The following is an 18,433-nucleotide window of genomic DNA, read 5'->3' on the forward strand; positions in this document are numbered from 1 at the left end:
ATTCTGATTTATATGTTTTCTGAGTATGAACCTTCTGATACAAGCAGGGAGCCTGCTTCTCCCTCTGCCTGCCACTCCCCCTGCTTATGCATGCTGACTCACTCTCTCTCTCTCTCTCAAAATAAATAAATAAAATCTTAAAAAAAAGAAATCCAACAAACCTGCTTATTTTTTCAATTTATAGGTCGGATCTTATATTCTCTATCTCACTGAGCATCCCTCACATCCAAGAAATTTCTGAGTATTAAAAAAAAAAAGATCTTTGATTACATAATCCATTTTCCTTGAATTTGAAGGTTAAGCCAAGTTCTGTTCAAGATGAAAAGATGGAGACAAAAGTTTAAGTGTAATCTGTTTATTGTTGCCACTGTGGGTACATTCTCCTAATTCTCTGCCTCAAATTCCAATGATGCTTTTATATATGTGCAACACGTGTCAATCTCTAGTTTCTTTGAGCTGAAATGTTTGGCTTTGAAACGTGAGGCATCTTTCAGGAAACAGTGGTAATGTGTAAGATGAAATGTTTCAGTGATATTTCTTACATCACATGAAACTCATTCTGAAATGCCACTAGATTCAGTCCCTCATTGTATTTAGAGAGTCTGAAGCTTTTGTTTTTATGGAGATTAGAAAAGGAAACATGTGAATTATATAAATTTAAGTGCAATTAGAAATAAAAATATATCTTATACATTTATAGTACAAATTTTGCAAAGACTTCACAAGCCACAAAATCTTAGAAATTATTATAAAATTATTTTTGTTCCTTTTCTCCATTTTCTATAAGGTCAATTCCTAAGATTGTCCCCTCTTTGTATTATATGAAATCAGCTTTCAGATAAAGGACAAGTGATAATAAATGAGGACTGCCAGGGCCTCAAAAGATGACACTGAAGAAAAAAAAGATAATTAGGAAAAGCAGAAGTCTAAACATTAAAGTTCTGATTAATATTAGATGAAATCAACTTAACCCTGGTAAACCAGTCCTATTTATTTATAGCTAATGTATGAAGAAGAATTTAAGTTATGCTACTTAAATATAATGATGTTTTGGAAAGCAGGTATTTTTGAAGATATGTATTCACATCAACTAAATGTGGAATGTAGTCTATGTACGACTTATTGTTCTTTAGTTTTATATCCAATAACTGCATCAAAGTTAACATTGATCTTTCGTTTTAAAAATACCAGGAAACGCTCAGGAAGGATCCTAAAAAAAAAAAAAAAAAAAGATACATGAAAATAATTAGGAAATTAATATTAAGTGTATTTGTAAAATATCTTCTTTTAAAATACTTACATTTATCATGTATCATCTTTTTTTGCATGAGGAAAGGAACTTTTTAATTTCTATTCTACATATGAGGCAGCTATACGTAACGTATAAATCAAATACTGGAATACAACCACATCCAATAAGAGGAAGGAACAGGCACATACAAGATGGAAACTATTTTGTTGGACTTACTTCCTTTCTCTTTCTTTTTTCTTTCTTTCTCTCTTTCCTTTAAGAATAAGGAAGTTTTTTGGATATTTCTTAAAAAACCAGACTTCAGCCTTAGTGCCCTAGTCCCCACTTAACAATGGGTATTTGTAAAGTCTCCCCATTATAATGCTGTTTTCTCATCCACAGCTGGCTATGGAAATGCCTGTAGGATGGAGCTTTCCATCCTATGGTCTATGGAGAACCTCGGATGAGTATGTGCTATAAGCCTTGTCTAAAAACGAAGGCATGATGTGTCTCTTACTTCCCTGCACTATTTCCTAATGGATGTAAGTGCTGCTGTGACAGCTAACATAAAAAAAATTCATAGCAACTTCTTGTCATCAGTAGTTTCTCAATCAATAGAGATAATACATATCTCTAATCTGTGGTTTGGGTGTATCCCTTATCAGGTATCATCTTAAACAAGATTAGTCTTAAAATTAGGAGCTTTAACTCTGAGTCACTACTCTATGTTCTTTCCAATTAAATCCATTTTGTTTTCAAAAGGAAAAGGAAGGAGGCTTCACCTCCTTTAGGGTAGGAGTGACTTGAAATATTTAGTTTTCGAAATATATTTATGCCTATGTTTCTCCGAAGATCTAAGAGAGGAGGTGTCTAGAACTGAAGAGTTGAGAGGCTAAAGGCTTTTAAAACAAGAAACATGGGGTGCCTGGGTGGCTCAGTTGTTAAGCATCTGCCTTTTTTTTTTTTTTTTTAAGATTTTGTTTATTTATTTGACAGGCAGAGACACAGCGAGAGAAGGAACACAAGCAGGGGGAGTGGGAGAGGGAGAAGCAGGCTTCCCGCTGAGCAGGGAGCCCGATGTGGGGCTTGATCCCAGGACCCTGGGATCATGACCTGAGCCAAAGGCAGACGCCTAACGGCTGAGCCACCCAGGCACCCCAAGTGTCTGCCTTTGGCTCACGTCATGATCCCAGGACCCTGGAATCGAGCCCCACATCGGGCTCCCTGCTCTGCGGGAAGCCTGCTTCTCCCTCTCCCACTCCCCCTGCTTGTGTTCCCTCTCTCGCTGTGTCTCTCTCTGTCAAATAAATAAATAAAAATCTTAATAAAATAAAATAAAATAAGAACCATGACATGGAAAGGAAGTGAGAAAAGGAACTAATTTTATACTTGATAATCCAAAATATTATTAAAAATGTTCCACTGAGAGACTAAGGAGACAGAACTGCTAAATGAAAATGTAGATAAAGCACTTGGTTTTGAGCATAATGCTGAACAAGTTATTTAACTTTTGAGTTTAAACTCCCCACATGAAATTGGAAAAATCAACACCTACTCCACAGCGCTCTTGTGAAGAATCCATGTGTTAATATACAATGCTTTAAACATTTTATTTTGTACATGACGGACATGTAGTAGGTCTAACATTTTTTTTCTCCCCACCCTAAATGGACAAACCTCAGAGATACTGCAGGTTTGGTGCCAAACTACTGCAATAAAGAGAATATCACAATAAAGCGGGTCAAATGAATGTTTTGGTTTCCCAGTGCATATAAAAATTATGTTTACACTATACTGTAGTCTATTAAGTGTGCAATAGCATTATGTCTAAAAAAATTTTATAGACCTTAATTAAAAAATACTTTATTGCCAAAAACATGCTAACCATCATCTGAGCTTTCAGTGAGCTGTAATCACCGATCACAGATCACTGTAACAAATACAATCGTGAAAAAGTGTGAAATAGTGTAGGAGTTAACAAAATGTGACAGAGACATGAAGTGAGAAAATGGTGTTGGAAAAATGACACCAGTAGAGTTGCTTAATAAGGTTATCACAAACCTTCAGTTTGTAAAAAACCCAGTATCTGAGAGTACGGTGAGATGGAGGGCAACAGAATGACGTATGCCTGTACTTAAGAATATTGAGGAATTTGTCACATTCCAATGAGACTGAGAGAATCTAAACAGATTATCTAAGTCGGGGTAACCATAGTTGACCCTTGCACAACATGCACAACACACATATATCTTTTGACGCTCCAAAAACTTAACTACTAAAAGCCTACTGTTGACTGGAAGCCTGATAACTTAAATAGTCAATTAACACATGTTTTATATGTTATATGTATTAAATATTATATTCTTATGATAAAGTAAACTAGAGAAAAGAAAATGTTATTAAGAAAATCATAAGGAAGAGAAAATACATTTAAAGTACTGTACTGTATAAAAAAAAAAAATCCCCCTCTAAGTGGACCCCTGCAGCTCAAAGCCATGCTGTTCAGGGTCAGCTGCATATACAGACATCTGACCAGATGGCATGAAAATAAGGCTTGGCAACTGAGCACCAAACATTCACAGTCAGAAAAATCAGGGCAATGCTAATAATAGCGTTAATTATAATAATAATAGCTGTATATAACATTTATTGAGTATTTACAGTATACTAAATACTCTAAATGCATCATTTTATTTATTCCTCACAGTCCTATAATGTCTTATTGTCTCCATGTGACAGATGAAGACACTGAGCTTCAAAGAAGTTAAACAACTCATCTTATGTTCCTGTGGTGAGCAAGTCACAAACACAGCTTCATCTAACTCCAAAGCACAAACTTTGAGTCTCTATGCTAAAGGTCTAGGAAATAGAATTAATTTATTAAATCAACAAACATTTTGGTGCCCCCCCCATGTGTCTATCAACTCTTCGAAGTACAAGCATTACATACAGTGATGAAAACAGGCGAACTTCCTTCCCTCATAGACTTACATTCTAAGGGACTGTAGTCAGAGTGCTTACTTATGAAATGTAACAAGAATAATGCTAAACACATTACACGTTTTAACTTGGTTATTCACCCAGGAAATCCTTGAGTTTTACTACCTAAACTTCTAAGGTATGTTCAACCATAGTTCCTTGCAGAATGGGCTAAAAAGGGGCTAAAAAGCCTGACATGCTTTTGATCTTTTGAAGTTTTTTCAGTTCCTAGGTCAGTAATTCTCAAAGTATAATCTTGAACCAACTGCCTGTGGCAACTGCCTGTTAAAATACAGATGTCTGGGTCCCAACCAAAATATCCTATATTAAAACCTCTAGAGGTGAGATTCAAGAATCTATTTTTAAAAATTATCTTCCCAAGTGATCCTGATACCCCACCATGTAGGGACAGAGAACAAGAGGCTGAGTGGCTTCCTTCTTTCCTCCCTCCCTCCCTCCTTTCCTTCCTTCCTTCCTCCCTCCCTCCCTTCCTTCCTTTTTTCCTTTCTCCCTCCCTCCCTCCCTCCCTCCCTCCCTTCCTTCCTTCCTCCCTCCCTCCCTTCCTTCCTCCCTCCCTCCCTTCCTTTCTTCCTCCCTCCCTCCCTCCCTTCCTTCCTTTTTTCCTTTCTCCCTCTCTCCCTTCCTTCCATCCTCCCTCCCTCCTTTCCTCCCTCCCTCCCTTCCTTTCTTCCTCCCTCCCTCCCTGCCTTCTTTCTTTCCTCCCTCCCTCCCTCCCCTTCCTTCCTTCCTCCCTCCCTTCCTTCCTCCCTCCCTTCCTTCTTCCCTCCCTCCCTCCCTTCCTTCCTTCCCTCCCTCCCTCCCTCCCTTCCTCCCTCCCTCCCTTCCTTCTTCCCTTCCTCCCTCCCTTCCTTCCTTCCCTCCCTCCCTCTTTTAACCTAAGCCACCTCTTCACATTCCCCTCATGACCTGGACCAGCCTCACTGGCACACAGTGTTCTCATATGAATAATGAGGCAATGTGCTATCAGGAAGGTGGTTAAGCCAGTGGTTTCCAATCTTGGCTGTACATCAGAATCACTTGGAAAGTTGTATCTCTCAGAGACCAGCCCACACCTCAGGCCAATTACAACAGTCTTGGAGAGTAGGTCCCAGGAGTTAGTATTTTGAAAACTCCCAAGTGAATTCCACTATGAACAAAGCTGAGAGCTACTACTCTAAAGAAATGCTTCTCAAATTTGAATATGCATTCAAATCACCTGTGGATCCTACAAGAATGCAAATTCTATTCAGGACATCAAGAGATTCTGTTTTTCTAACAAACTCCCAGGTGATGCTGATGCCACTGGTCCGTTCAAGTAGTAAGGCTCAAGGATCTCTAAAATCATAGACGATTATTTAACTATTCCTATGCTTCGGTATGATTTTGCACAAAATAAGAGCTTGATGATTATCTTTGTATATTTAGATGAATATCTAACACCTAACTATAGTCTCCTCCAATATTATTGTTCTATGATTCCGTTATGTAGTGATGCTTAAAAACTATCCTTTATAGTCATTCATCTATGAGACAAGACTTTCAGAAATATACACTTCTCTTTCTCTAAAAAGAAAACTTAAAAACTTGTGGAAATTATTCAGTTCAGTAAATGACTGCTATACAAACGTTGCTCCAAGGATTAACAAATGTGGTATTAAAAACTGATGGATTATTGAAGCCTATTGTTTTTATATACCTTAATTCCATTCAATTGTACTTTATCAAATGTCTGGTTTGAAATCTGAGTAAAAACATGTAATACATAAATCTTTATTTATAATGCTAATAAATGTAAATATCACTTACTTTTCCACCACTGTTAAAACGCTTATAGAAGATGGAATAAAAATCATTTTCTGCTCAGTCAGGATCCCATTCATTAGCTTGTTTACCACTTCCTCAGGTTCCAGGGTGGGTCCCAAACTGAAATCAGAAGCAGTCTTTAGCAACAAAACATTTCACAGAAGCTTCCGCTTTAGTTAGGTGCTAAACAAAGAAGTTAAATTACCATAGGAATCATAACATAACGGACTTGTAGTATCTGGCCCACTATAAGTGCCCCCAAATAGTAGCTGCTTTAGCATGAATATTAACAACAACCACTTATTTAGTGCTTATCACATACTGTGCACTGTGCTAAACACGCTCCATAGGCCATCTCACTGAAGTTTTGCGACAGCCTGTGACAGAGAGACTACAGTCCCTATTTTGCAAATGAGAATTATAGATGTAGCCAGGAATAAAAAATAATTGAGCTAGATTAGGACTGACAAATTCACTTTTAAATCTTTAGAAGTCTTGGGGCGCCTGGGTGGCTCAGTCAATTGGGCATCTGCATTCAGCTCAGGTCATGGTCCTAGAGTCCTGGGATGGAGCCCCACATTGGTGGGTTCCCTGCTCAGTGGGGGGGTCTGCTTCTCCCTCTCCCTCTGCCCCTCCTCCCACTTGTGCTCGCTCTTAAATAAATAAATAAATAAAATCTTAAAAACAGTCTTTAGAAGTCTTGGGGGAAAAGTCAAATACCATTATACAAATTTTATTATATCCTAAGTCTCTTCAGCGAACAATTTCTAAAGTGTCAGAGAAAACTAAAATATAAAAATGTGCCTGGCTCCTAGTACCCAAAATCTATAAAGAACTTATCAAACTCAAAACCGAAAGAACAAATAATCCAATCAACAAATGGGCAGAAGACATGAACAGATATTTCTCCCAAGAAGACAACCAAATGGCCAACAGACACATGAAAAAATGCTCAACACCACTTGGCATCAGGGAAATAGAAATCAAAACCTCAATGAGATACCACCTCACACCAGTTCAGAATGGCTAAAATTAACAAGCCAGGGAATGACAGATGTTGGTGAAGATGTGGAGAGAGGGGAACCCTCCTACACTTTTGGTGGGAATGCAAGCTGGTGCAGCCACTCTAGAAAACAGTATGGAGGTTCCTCAAAAAGTTGAAAATAGAGCTACCGTACAACTCAGCAATTGCACTACTGGGTATTTACCCCAAAGATACAAAGGTAGTGATCCGAAGGGGCAGCTGCACCCTAATGTTTATAGCAGCAATGTCCACAAGAGCCAAACTATGGAAAGAGCCCATATGTCCATCAACAGATGAATGGATAAAGAAGATGTGGTGTATACACACACACACACACACACACACACACACACACACACACACACACACAGTGGAATATTATGCAGCCATCAAAAAATGAAATCTTGCCATTTGCAGCGATGTGGCTGGAACTAGAGGGTATTATGCTAAGCGAAATAAGTCAATCAGAGAAAGACAATTATCATATGATCTCACTGATACATGGAATTTAAGAAGCAAGGCAGAGGATCATAGGGGAAGAGAGGAAAAAGTGAAACAAGATGAAACCAGAGAGGGAGACAAACCACAAGAGACTCTTAATCTTAGGAAACAAACTGAGGTTTGCTGGAGGGGAGAAGGGTGGGGGGATGGGGTAACTGGGTGATGGACATTGGGGAGGGTAAGTGCTATGGGGAGTGCTGTGAATTGTGTAAGACTGATGAATCACAGACCTGTACCCCTGAAACAAATAATACATTATATGTTAATTGATTGAATTTAAGTTAAAAATAAAATAATAAAATAAAATAAAAATATTAAAAAAACAAAACCAAAAAAATGTGCCAGGCTCTAGGTCCTTCATCTCCATAGGGAACCCTTATATTTACTAGGTCTTGATTTAATTTTCAGCCTTGTTACTAGTTCTGTGTTGCATCCTCACCCTGGCATATGCACTGTGGAGTAGCATGAGATCTCTAAAAGATGGCCTTTGCTATCTGCATGTTAGAACACGTGCACTTAGGATGGTGTTACGCAAGAATTGGTCCTCAGTTTTTAACATTTTATTGATGACTTAAAAAAAAAGGTACATAATTAAATACACTCATGAAATCTGCCAACATCACCAAATATTTGAGTAACATTTTGGGGAGGCAGATTTTAAATATGTGTGATTAGTTAAGAGAAGTGAGACAAAAAGAATTGGATGAGATTCATTAGGAACAAATATAGAATAGTTCATTCAGAAAGAAAAAAATATGCAGTAAAGTAAAATTAGGACAGTTGAGAAGTGTAGTGTTGTACTTAAAAGTGAGCATGATTCATATGTGGAATATAAAAAACAGTACAGAGGATCATAGGGGAAGGGAGGGAAAACTGAATGGGAAGAAATCAGAGAGGGAGACAAACCATGAGAGACTTTTTGACTCTAGGAAACAAACTGAGGGTTGTGGAAAGGGAGGTGGGTAGGAGGATGGGGTAACTGGGTGATGGGCATTGAGCAGGGCACGTGATGTGATGAGCACTGGGTGTTATACGCAACTAGTGAATCATTGAACGTTACACCAAAAACTAATGATCTGCTATATGTTGGCTAACTGAATTTAAATTAAAAAAAGTGAGCCTGATAATTGAATATATGAAGGAGAGCAGAGTTTAAAATATATATGATATGATCTTTCATTCTCAGCATAGGGCAGTCATTTCTGAAAATACTGTGCTCCCCCAGGACCCTGAAGTATTATATAGGAAAAATGTGGAGATGCAACAGAAAAGGAAATGTAATAATAAAGATGATAGCTTTTGGCCCAGAGGAGGTAAAAATGAAAGGCAATCGAAGCTTGAGGAAGACTAAGCCCTCATTTAGCCAGTGACATAAGCAGAGCACCAAGGAGGATGAGCCTAGAAACTGAAAGATGCTTGTGCCTTGAAGTGTTCAGGAGGAAATTCACCTTCTAGCACATTGCTCCCAGACTTCACTATTCCCAAGCTTCAGGAAAGCACAGAAACACCTATGTAAACAGTATAGCATACTTCTGCATTCACACTGTGGCCTTGTGAACCTACCGATCAAATAGTGTTGCGCTGACTAAACTTTTCTTAGTGTACTTGATCTCTTTACCCAAAAACTTAGCCTCTGCCAAGAAATTTTCATTAAATTTAATGGCTGGCCAATACCAAGATTTTTAAAAGGCTAAAAAGAAAAGGTTTCCACAAAATAATATCTTGGCAGAATGAAATCTTAGTCATTAAAATATCAGTACGTGGAAAATTATTTTTTCCTGACAGTCTAGTGTTAATAAGAGTTGCAAATCCTATTAAATAAATGCTCGTGATGGATTTTGTAGAAACTGTCCCCAAATACTTCAGGCCTATCTGTTGGTGTGGGGAAGGAGAATGCATGTGGGGGCATAGGAATACTTAGCGACAAAGACTATTTTCAGGTAGAAGAACTATGGTTGATTATCTAGTGACCACTTAAGTAACTGAGGAACTTTGGGGAAGGTATTTCTACTCTTTAAAGTTTAGAGGTTTTTGTTTTTGTATTTAATCTGAAAAATGGGGTTAATGCAGTGGTATGCTAGTGAATGTTTCACAACTGGCTCTCTAGCACACAGTTACCTGTTTTGTAGCATTTCATTTCTGTGGTGTACATACTCTCACCACACAGTGTTGCTGAATGAGTATAAGCCGGCTCCTGCATTCCACTGGTAACGTGCATGGAAGTACTTTACACAGTCATACGATACAAATGCTACTTGTTACCTTCTTATATAACGTTTTCTTTTTTATGGTACTAGCCAACAAAACTAATATCTTTCTGTAGCACACATGAAAACTAAACTTTTAAAGGAAATTTTAAAAAAATATTTTTATTAACATATAATGTATTATTTGTTTCGGGGTACAGGTCTGTGATTCATCAGTCTTACACAATTCACAGCGCTCACCATAGCACATACCCTCCCCAATGTCCATCACCCAACCACCCCATCCCTCCCACCCCCCTCCCCTACAGCAACCCTCAGTTTGTTTCCTGAGATTAAGAGTCTCTTATGGTTTGTCTCCCTCTCTGGTTTCATCTTGTTTCATTTTTTCCTCCCTTCCCCTATGATCCTCTGTCTTGTTTCTCAAATTCCTCATATCAGTGAGATCATATGATACTTACCTTTCTCTGATTGACTTATTTCGCTTAGCATAATACCCTCTAGTTCCATACACATAGTTGTAAAGAAATTTTTTTATGTATATTTCATGTAGGAGGGTAGATGTTTTAAAAGGATATTGAACAAAAATTCTTGGCTGTCCAAAAAATTTAGTCAGGATATCCAATTACACTTAATCTAATAAATTCAGATTATGCTACATTGTTGGAAATGGAAAGAGAGAACTTATGTGAGGGAAGAATATTTAATTAAAAATTGTTGATATACCTAACAAGAGAGCTCCAAAATACATGAAGCAAAAATTGACAGAATTGAAGGAAGACACAGTTTAAAAATAAGAATTGGAGACATTAACCTTACTTTCAACAATGAATTGAACAACTAGACATATTAGCAAAGAAACAGAGGACTTGAACAACAGTATAAGCCAAATGGACCAACAGCATCTATAGAACTCTTCATCCAACAACAGCAGAATTCATATTCCTCTCAAGGGCACAAAGAACATTATCAAGGTCAGACTATATGTGAAACCACAAAACAAGTCTCATGAAATTAAAAAAAGACTAAAATTGTACAAAATATGTTCTCTAAACACGATGGAATAAAATCAGAAATCAATAACAGAAGAAAAACTAGGAAAATTCATAAATATATGGAAATTAACCAAAGGGACAAGGAAGAAATCACAGAAAATTAGGAAATACTTTGAGATGAATGAAAAAACACAACATGCCAAAATTTATGGGATGCAGCAAAAGCAATGCTCAGAGGGAAATTTACAGCTATAAATTCCTACATTTAAAAAAACCCCAAGATCTCAAATCCATAACCTAACTTTTCACCTTAATAAACTAAAAAAAGAAGAACTAAATGTAAAGCAAGCAAAATGAAAGAAATCATGATTAGAGCAGAGATAAATGACATGGAGAACAGATTACAATAGGAAAAAATCAATGAAGGGGCGCCTGGGTGGTTCAGTTGGTTAAGTGTCTGTCTTCGGCTCAGGTCATGATCTCAGGGTCCTGGGATCGAGCCCTGCATCGGGCTCCCTGCTTGGCAGGGAAGCCTGCTTCTCCCTCTCCCACTCCCCCTGCTTGTGTTCCCTCTCTTGCTGTGTCTCTCTCTGTCAAATAAATAAATAAAATCTTAAAATAAATAAAGAAAAAAAGAAAAAAAATCAATGAAGCCAAAAGTTGGCTCTTTGAAAAGATCAACAAAATTGACAAACTTTTAGCTAGAATGACCAAGAGAGAAGACAAATTATGAAATTGAGGACATTACTGCCAACCTTATAGACATAAAGGGGTTATAAGAGAATACTATGAACAACTGTATGCCAACAATTAGATGACCTAGAAGAAGTGTACAAATTCCTAGAAACACACGAAGCAATAAAACTGATTTCAAGAAAAAATATAAAATCTGAGTAGACCTTTAACAACAGATTGAATCAGTAACCAAAAATCCCAGCAAAGAAAAACCCAGGACCAGATGGCTTCATGAAAAACTACTCAATGTTTAAAGAATTAACACCAGTCCTTCTTAAAGTTCTTTAAAAAATACAACTCTTCCTAGCTCAGTCTACAAGCCAGAATTACCCTGTAACTAAAGCCGGACTAAGATATCACTAGAAAACTAAATAACAATATCTTTTATGAATATAGATATAAATATCCTCAACAAAATCCAGCATCAAACCAAATGCAGCATAATAGTAAAAGGATTATAAGGGTGCCTGGGTGGCTCAGTCGGTTAAGCGTCTGCCTTCAGCTCAGGTCATGATCCTGGAGTCCCAGGATCAAGCCCCATGTCAGGCTCCCTGCTCAGTGGGGAGTCTGCTTCTCCCTTTCACTCTGCCCCTCCCTGCTTGTGTTCTCTCTCTGGCTCACTCCCTCTCAAATAAATAAATAAAATCAGTAAAAAAAAAAAAAAAAAAGGATTATATACAATGGACAAGTGAGATTTATTGCAAGAATGCAAGGTGGGGGGCATCTGGGTGGCTTGGTTGGTTAAGCATCCAATTCTTGGTTTCAGCTGAGCTCATGATCTCAGGGTTGTGAGATTGCGCCCCTCACTGGGCTTGGTGAGGAGTCTGCTTGAGATTCTCTCCCTCTCCCTCTGCCCCTCCCCCCTGCTCATCTCTCTCTCTCTCTCTCTCTCTCTCTCTCTCTCTCTCAAATAAAACAAATAAATAAAAAGAACACACAAAAAAAACCTCCAAGAATGCTAAGTGGTTCACCATATAATCAATCATTATAATATATCCTGTGAAAAGCCCCACATGACCATCTCAATAGGCACAGAGAAAGCATTTGACACAATCCAACATACTTTCATGGGGAAAAAAAAAAAGCACTCAACAAACTCGGAACAGGAGGGAACTTCCTTAAGCTGATTTCACGAGCACTTGTATGATGTAGCTTGATTTATATAAGCAGAGTGGAGTAAAGAAAATAACAGGACGTATTGAATATGAAAAGATTATTGTCAGCCTTTCTAATAGTCAAAAATATATTAATATAACACAGTACTTTTTCCCCCCATCATATTGACAAAGATTAAACGTGTGCTACTATTCAAAGCTGGCAAAGGTAAGGGGAATGGGTACTTTATACTCCACTGGTTGGCAGGATAAATCAGGACAATCCTTCTGGAGGGCAATCTAATAAATCTATCAAAAGTAAATAAGTTCCTACTCTTCTATCCAGCAATTCCATTTCAAAAAAAAATCATAACAAAATGGTTAGAAAAGTGAGCAAAGATACATATGCACATACACATATATACACAAGCACCCCAATTATTTTTTAATTGTCACTAGCAGAGCTTTGCCAGAAGAGGGCACTCTTGCCCACAAGGAAGGTTAGTTTGTGCAGCCTTGTCCTGGGGGCAAGGTTAAAAAATTCAAGTACAGGGTGCCTGGGTGGCTCAGTCGGTTAAGCGTCTGCCCTCAGCTTGGGTCATGGTCCCAGGGTCCTGGGATCGAGCCCCGCATCAGGCTCCCTGTTCCGTGGGAAGCCTGCCTCTCCTTCTCCCACTCCCCCTGCTTGTGTTCCCTCTCTCGCTGTGTCTCTCTGTCAAATAAATAAATAAAATCTTAAAAAAAAATTCAATTAGAATTTTTAAAAAATACGGTGTCTGTTTTTAACTGCTAAAAGAGAGTCTGGGTGAAAAAACTGACTCAAATATATTATATCAGGGTCCAGTGAGGGTTTTTCTCCTGAAAATAATGGGAGGAAATTGGCAAATCTTATCCTTGAGGATGGAACTCACCTCTTCCTTTGACACTTCCTTTTAATTTTAATGGACTCTTTAAAAAAAAAAATTTTTTTATTGAGATATAATCAACACATCACCTAACACATGTAAGTTTAAGGTGTATGATGTGCTGATTTGATACATTTATATATTGCGATATGATTACCATGGAATTAGCTAACACCTCTACCACATGATTGTGTGTGTGTGTGTGTGTGTATGTGTGTGATGGGAACAATTAAGATCTAGCCTCTTAGCAACTTTGATGTTTATAATATAGTATTGCTGTCTACAATCACTATGCTGCATATTAGAACTCCAGAAGTTATTTATCCACTGGTTGCAAGTTCATGCCCTGAAATGACTATCTTCCCAGTGCTCCCATCCCCGGCCTCTGGTAACTACCATTCTACTCTGTGTTTTTATCAGTCCAGATTCCACACATAAGTGAGATCATATAGTACTTGTTTTGACAGGTTAGTGAAGTTTTATCCTCTTTCTACTCCTCCTGGTCAGCTCTACTACTCAGCCCCCCAAATTAATTTGTCCTTTATGTTCTCTCTTCAGGGTTCAATTAGGGTTTACTTGATTAATACAGATGAATTAAAACACTGGCCTTCTAAAGTAAATATGTCCGCTTTTGTTTTCTAACAAAATTGTATCTTAAGAATAGGCTCTTGGGCACCTGGGTGGCACAGTCAGTTGGGTGTCCAACTCTTGGTTTTGGCTCAGGTTGTGATCTCAGGGTCATGGGATCAAGCCCCGAGTTGGGCTCTGCACTCAGCCTGGAGTCTGCTTGGGTTTCTCTCCTTCTCCCACTGCCCCTCCCCCTGTGTGCTCTCTAAAATAAATAGATAAATTAAAAAAAAAAATAGGCTCTTGGACAATTTGATAGATTCTTCAGGGGGCTTGAGATCTTTGGACAGCTACCAAATTTCTACCTGATGTTGGCTTTCTACTCTGTCGACCTGTGGGTAGACATATTTAGGTTAAGATGTATTTAAATAGAATCTGCTGTTTTCCCAAAGGGTCACAATGAATATTCTTTATTAACATAAAATATATTTTCACCAAAGGCAGATAAATGGGGGAAAAGAGGGAGAAAATTTGAGGAGACAGAATAAAACTTAAAAATTGAATCTTAACAGTGTAATAGATAATCCAAAAGTAAATCCAAGTAAATATGCAGATTATAAAGATGACATTTCAAAGCAGTGAAGGAAATGATGTATTATTTAATAAATAATGCAAGATAACTTATTAACTATTTGGGGAAAACAATTAAGCATTACCGGACCTTATTTCTTAAAGTAAATTAGGTCTAAATGTGAAATGCAACCATAAAAGTACTAGAAAAACAATATAGGTAGATACTTTCATAAGCTTGGGGTGAAAAAGACCTTCATAAACACCTCGCAGAAACTCAAGGCCATGAAGGGAAAAAAAATGAGAAATTTTAATGTAAAACTAAATAAGAATAAGTTTAACAGCAAATAGTCAGCTGGGGAAAAATATATGCAACATCTATGACATATAAAAGGGTGTCTTAAACATACAACGAACACCTAGATACCAATTTTAAAACTCGATAGCTCAGTAGAAAAGATGAGCAGAGGCCATGAAACAGGCAATTCACAAAAGTCAAACTACCCAAAAACATAAGAAAACACTTTGATCTAGCTACTGGGTCATCAGAAAACAAAGACGATCCTTCACAGAGGGAAAGGGCATTACAGCCCAGAAGGCAGAGCAGTGAGGAAGCAGGAAGTGGAGGTGTGCTCTTCCTGCACCATACTACACACTGGTACAACACTTCCCAGTTTGGCCGTACATAGGAATATTTAAAATTTGAATACCCTTCGACCCAGAAACCCCTCTTCTAAAATCTACCTGAAGGAGGGGCGCCTGGGTGGCTCAGGTCATGATCCCAGGGTCCTGGGATCAAGTCCCACATTGTCTGTTGTCCAGCTCCCTGCTCAGCGGGGAGTCTGCTTCTCCCTCTGCCCCTCCCCCGCTCATGCTCTCTCTGTCTCACAAATAAATCAATAAAATCTTTAAAAAAATAAAATAAGGGGCGCCTGGGTGGCTCCCCATTAAGCGTCTGCCTTCGGCTCAGGTCATGATCCCAGGGTCCTGGGATCGAGCCCCGCATCGGGCTCCCTGCTCAGTGGGAAGCCTGCTTCTCCCTCTCCCACTCCCCCTGCTTGTGTTCCCTCTCTCACTGTCTCTCTCTGTCAAATAAATAAATAAAATCTTTTAAAAAAATAAAATCTACTTGAAGGAGATGGTACCAAAATGTGAAAATGTGTGTGCACTAGGATGTTTATTACAGCTGTGCCAGGGGAAAAAAAATCACTAGTAGACACAACTGTTCAGACTAAGTAATCAATAGAATTTATGATAAAACTCTATTTACTGACAGGAAATGATGTCCACAACATAATACTGAGCGAAATAAGTACCTGACTTACAGCCTCCAGAACCCCAGGTGTAATATATGCCAGTGACATAAAATTCAGACATTTAAGCAGTACACAGAGAGATGTCTAGAAGAATGTTCATCAAAATGTTAAGAGTAGTCTGCACTGGATAGAGGGTTTCAAGGAAACTCAAAAAGAAACTTTCTTACTTATTTGTAATTTTCTATATATTGGAATTTTTCAAAAAGTATGTATCGTGTTTACAAAGACATTAAAATTATTCCCAAAGAGGAGAAACATTAAAAGTTAACCTCAGAACTGATCCTTTATAGTTGTATTTATTTATTTATTTTTTAAAGAGGGAGAGGGAGAGGGGGAGGGGCGGAGGCAGAGGGAGACAGAGTCCTAAGCAGGTTCCATGCCCAGCTCGGAGCCCCATGCAGGGCTCGATCCCATGACCCTGAGATCATGACCTGAGCTGAATTCAAGAGTCAGACGCTTAACTGACTGAGCCACCCAGGTGCCCCTTTACTTTTGTTTTTTAACCAAGTAAAGACTGGTACTCATTTTGGAGGATAACCTCTAGATTACCAAAGGAAGGTGTTTTTCACACTGTGGTCCTGGGTTATCTGTATCTGAACTGCCAATGGTGCTTGTTAAACAGAGCCCCAAGGCCCCTTCCCCCACCACCACCCTATCCCGGCCAAACCCAAACAATCAACATCTCTGGGTGGGACCCCTACGTGGTTCCCAAGCACTCCTGATGGAATGTATGTCAGAGAACCATGGCCCAGGAAAAGGAAAGAAAGGAGGATTAGCAAGTTCACCTGAGTTAACTCATATTTATGTTTATATACATTCTTTCCCACTCTTTATCTCTCCACCTGTTTCCCCACACTCCGCAGGAGCTGAAATTGAGATGAGCTAAGGGCATTGAATATCAGGTGTTTGAAGGATTAAACTATTTAAGAAAAATAGTTTTTTTTTTTTATCAGCCACAGAATGGCTGATATTCATAGTAATCACCAACCCTTTTGTCTTCCTTTCTGTCTCAACTTACGCAGTGCTTGGGTTTTTGATGAAGCCAGTGTTTATGAAATTAGGGCAGACACATGTTGTTTTGATGCCAGTTCTTTCTAAGGCAGCCAGTTCTTCAGTTAAAGCTTTATGAAATCCAACAGCAGCAAACTTGCTTGAACTGAAAATAAACAGAGAGAGGTCACAAAGTAATTCCAGAAAGCTGCTGCATCTACTTATTTCAGATGTCTGTTTTCCCTACTTAAGTGTGGTCCTGTGCCGAGCCTCATGGCCATCAGATGAGTCTCAGGGTCCAGCCCAGACCTATCGAATCAGAATGTGCATTATAGACCCTCAGGTAAATTCATAGGCATTAAAGTCTAAGAAGCAGGGTGCCTGGGTGGCTCAGTCGGTTAAGCATCCGTCTCTTGATTTTGGCTCAGGTCATGATCTCAGGGTCAGGAGATCAAGCCCAGGTCAGGCTCTGTGCTCAGTGGGGAGCTTGCTTGGGGTTCTCTCTTTCCCTCTCCCTCTGTCCCTCCCCCTGCTTGTGTGCAAGCATGAGTGATCTCTCTCTGTCTCAAAAATAAATCAATAAATCTATCCTTAAAGTCTGAGAAGCATTGGCACAGAACACTTACTACATCCCAACATCACCTACTAAAGTGAGAACTGAGTAGGTTCAAAGGTCTTGCTAGGAAAATTGGCCAATGGGGCACCTGGGTGGCTCAGTCGGTTAAGCATCTGCCTTCGGCTCAGGTCATGATCCCAGCCAGGGTCCTGGGATCAAGCCCCGCATCGGGCTCCCTGCTCAGTGGGGAGCCTGCTTCTCCCTCTCCCTCTGCCTACCTGCCTGTCTGCCTACTGTGATCTCTCTCTCTCTCTGTCAAATAAATAAATAAAATCTTAAAAAAAAAAAAATTTGGCGATGTGTTTGTTTTTTGCTGTTGTTGTTTCCGTAAGATTTAATGTCACTAGAGCCTGTTAACTATCTAATATATCCAGGAATTCCTGGGAAAATTCTCCTGGACAAGTCCTATTTTTCCCTTTAAGTCTCAGCTTCATTTCCTCAAAGAGGACTCCCCTGACCCCTAGTCTAAATTATTTCCCCATTATATAGTAATCTTCAGTTTTTCATGATAGCCTGTTTAGGATTTGTGATTAAATATTCATTGGGGTGATTTTTTTTTTTTTACATCTGTCCCTCATACTTTTACTATAAGTTTTGTGACTATTTTGGTTTCCAGTAAATCCCAAGGGCCTAGCAGTGCTTGGCTTATAATAGCTGCTCAATAAATATTTGTCAAATGAATGAATCAAAATGCATAACTATTCTTATTGTCACAGCTCCTTCATTTGGCAAGAGAAGGAAAATCATATTCTAAGCAGATATTATTTTTCTAATTAGGTTTTTAAAAAAATACCTTTATTGAGAAATAAATTCATGTGTCATAATTCACCCATTTGAAGTGTACAATTCAATGATTTTTGGAATATTACATTATTAATTTTTAAAAATTGTGTGAAAATATTT

General features: G+C 38.5%; 1 protein-coding gene across 2 annotated transcripts in view; it reads right to left on the minus strand.

The window, feature by feature from the left end:
- Window positions 1-339: 339 nt before the first annotated feature.
- HSD17B11 (hydroxysteroid 17-beta dehydrogenase 11) overlaps window positions 340-18,433 on the minus strand; it is a 45,381-nt gene continuing 27,287 nt past the window's right edge. Inside the window, exons 6-8 of one of the 2 annotated variants that reach the window (XM_032400759.1) lie at window positions 16,943-17,080; window positions 6,017-6,133; window positions 340-1,210 (exon numbers count right to left, since the gene is read on the minus strand). In XM_032400759.1, the coding sequence (XP_032256650.1) occupies window positions 1,120-1,210; window positions 6,017-6,133; window positions 16,943-17,080 (346 nt within the window). In that variant the 3' untranslated portion in view covers window positions 340-1,119. The remainder of the gene's footprint in view (window positions 1,211-6,016; window positions 6,134-16,942; window positions 17,081-18,433) is intronic. The other variant, XM_032400760.1, reaches the window with a different exon arrangement.

The sequence above is a fragment of the Phoca vitulina genome, unplaced genomic scaffold, assembly GCF_004348235.1.
Source record: "Phoca vitulina isolate PV1807 unplaced genomic scaffold, GSC_HSeal_1.0 scaffold3, whole genome shotgun sequence".
Classification (NCBI taxonomy): domain Eukaryota; kingdom Metazoa; phylum Chordata; class Mammalia; order Carnivora; family Phocidae; genus Phoca; species Phoca vitulina.